Genomic DNA, 2,839 nt, shown 5'->3' with positions numbered 1-2,839 from the left:
CAGTCTATAATTTTAATGGTAGGTTTATTTGAACAGTGAGAGACAGAATAACAACAAAAAAATCCAGAAAAACACATGTCAAAAATGTTATAAATTGATTTGCATTTTAATGAGGGAAATAAGTATTTGACCCCTCTGCAAAACATGACTTAGTACTTGGTGGCAGTGTAGCTGATGGCACAGACTGACTGGTTTCCCAGAGGCCTCCATCCACTAGGATCTATCTGTGTGTATGATTCAGATAGAGCCCTATCAGTGAAGCTGACCCGACCTGACTCAGTTCCCAGTCTCTCTTCCTGAAATTCCAATTACACACGCAGCCAAGACAAAGGTTAGCATGATAATATATTATTTATTCAATGTAGGAAACAGTAACACATTCAAAAAGCAATACTTTATAATATTTGACTATGGAAAGTAAAATGAATTGCACCACTGCCCCCATTTACCACTAGGGGAAGACAAAGTCAACGTTTTGAGAAGAGGGCGGTTCCTCTGGGTATGGAAACTTTATGGACCAAGGCCTTTGCCAGCAGATCTTTGGTTAAGACAACAACACTCTCCGTCTTAGAGAAATGCTAGTATGCCCTAGTCATGCTAGTATACCCTAGTCATGCTAGTAGGCCCGAGTCATGACGACTTCAGCAGTACAATGTGCGATGAGTGCATTAGTTATGTTACAACATTTCAATAGTTGGTGATGGAAATGGGGAGTTGTGTTGATGTCTGTGAGCGTGTTGAGTCTTAAGGCTTTGGAGGGTTAGGGTGATGCACCAGGACTCAGTAGAGTTTCTCTCCCTTAGGCTGTCATACACAGTACTTCCAGAAACAATCTGTGGACACAGAGAAAAACACTGTTCAGTCTCTCTTGAACTATTAGATGGAGGAATATCATTTTGTTTTAAAACTAAGTCCACTACAGTAAATAAAATATGTTGTGACTTGAAAATGATTGCCATCATCAACAATCATCAATAAGAAAAGTGCACTCACCCCTTTTCCTCGGTATGGACTTGTCCTCTGCTAATACGCTGGATGAGAGCTCCCTCTCCAGCTCCAAGCCCTCCTTCAAAGCCTCTAGCTGTAAGTAAAGAACACTGGTTACAGGCGGTCAAAGGAACACTGTGTTTGTTTCTATGGAAGGTGCCTTTTGCTGGTGAATCATACAAAGATGACATCCAGAGATAATTATCCTGAGAATGTACAAAGTACCTCAGTCAAAGATAACTATGTTTATCTATTCGTCTCATAAACCCTGCCTAAAAAGTATTTTATCTGCTGAGGAAAATAAATACTGGTATGACTGCACATCTAATATTTTACTGTACGTAACAAAAACGCATTAATGACTTACCTCCTCCAACTCTGCTAGTTTGTTGTCCAAATGTAAACCTGCAGAGAAGAAAATCGGATAACATCATGACAGAAGGCAAACCCAAGAAACACTTGGTCAATCCATGTGCAATATTATACATGATCAACATTGAGACTGTTAGTGATATTTGTGTGCTGCTATACTGTAAATGCCTTACCTAAAGCGTAATTTCTTTCAACAGGTTCTAAGCTTTTATGTAGTAGAAATGCTAGAATCTTGTTCTGGCCATCTGTGCCTTCCCTTGGCTGATACACATGGTTTCCTGAATATGTGGGAAATGACAATACATCTGTGATTACTATAAACAACTTGAAAATTAATCTAGAATTACACAATATTCACTTAAAACTCCACAAATGTAGTATTCAGAGTATTTTTAGAAGAACAATTGAATTGGCAAGCAAAATAATGTAATTTGCTTGCCGCATAATACCAGTAACATATTCATCCTCTTTACATATAATTCGGAACTATTGAATAATGTTCTGCATGACAATGCATTTTCTGAGCTCGTCAATAATTAAATTATTCATATATGCATGATGAATGGCTTGTCAAATGTAACAACTATTGAAACTACCTGTTGCACATCTTGTGTGCAATTTGCACTAATTATTCACCAGGAGATCTTTCTCATGGCTACATTTTGACAAAAAGTATAAACAACTAACAGTGCATGCAAGCCAGTGATGGAAAGGAGCCCATGGTTGCATCCTCAGACATCGTCAGGTAGTCTATGCCTCAAATAAGCCAGCTAGTACGTGCAACAAGCTAGAACATTCACCAAGCCAGCAGACTCACCAGGGTTGAAGATGCTTCTGCCCTCCACACTGACTACCCCTTGTAGGAGCAGGAAGGCTAGCAGTCCCAGCCAGTAGTTCACAGAGACAGTCCTGTCCATGACAATGAAGCAACTGTCCCAAAGAAGTGTTCAAGTATCAGCTGGTTCTCAACCTGCCCAAAGGATCTACTGCCTTTGGTCCATCCCAACCATACTTTTATCCTGTCTGACGTGGAAGGAGGAGACGGGGGCTCAGCCCCCGGTGCTCTCAATCAATAGGTAGCCACCTTCGATTTCGTCAATGGACCACTGTCCTTTGCAAGAGGGATGTTGTAGTGGCTGACCAGCCTGGACTCATAGACTAGACGTAAGATAGTAAATGTAAATCAGGGACACTCAAATTAGTATATGTTATGTTTGGTATGGTTACATAAGACAGATGGTTACTTAAGGCAGAAACTAAATATGATGGTTGGTCGGGGTGGATGGGTAGGTGTATAACTCGACTGTCTATGAACCCAAAGGTTGCGAGTTCAAATCTCATCATGGACAACATCAGCATTTTAGCAACTTTTCAACTACTTACTACTTTTTAGCTACTTTGTAACTACTTAGCATATTAGCTAACCCTTCCCCTAACCCTAACCCTTTTAGCTAACCTTTCCCTAACCTTAACCCTTTTA

At 40.2% G+C, this 2,839-nt stretch overlaps 1 protein-coding gene across 1 annotated transcript; it reads right to left on the bottom strand.

Moving 5' to 3' along the window:
• Positions 1–332: 332 nt before the first annotated feature.
• uts2d (urotensin 2 domain containing) lies at positions 333–2,453 on the bottom strand. Its single transcript, XM_014149649.2, has 5 exons — positions 2,177–2,453; positions 1,533–1,637; positions 1,355–1,392; positions 994–1,081; positions 333–833 (listed from the first exon to the last, which is right to left on the bottom strand). The coding sequence occupies exons 1-5, from the start codon at positions 2,274–2,276 to the stop codon at positions 808–810; spliced, it is 357 nt and encodes a 118-aa protein (XP_014005124.1). The 5' UTR covers positions 2,277–2,453; the 3' UTR covers positions 333–807.
• Between the last annotated feature and the right edge of the window lie 386 nt (positions 2,454–2,839).

The sequence above is a fragment of the Salmo salar genome, chromosome ssa16 (assembly GCF_905237065.1).
Source record: "Salmo salar chromosome ssa16, Ssal_v3.1, whole genome shotgun sequence".
NCBI lineage: Eukaryota > Metazoa > Chordata > Actinopteri > Salmoniformes > Salmonidae > Salmo > Salmo salar.
Note: the sequence above shows the minus strand (reverse complement) of the source record. Positions and strands in the feature narration are given on the sequence as shown.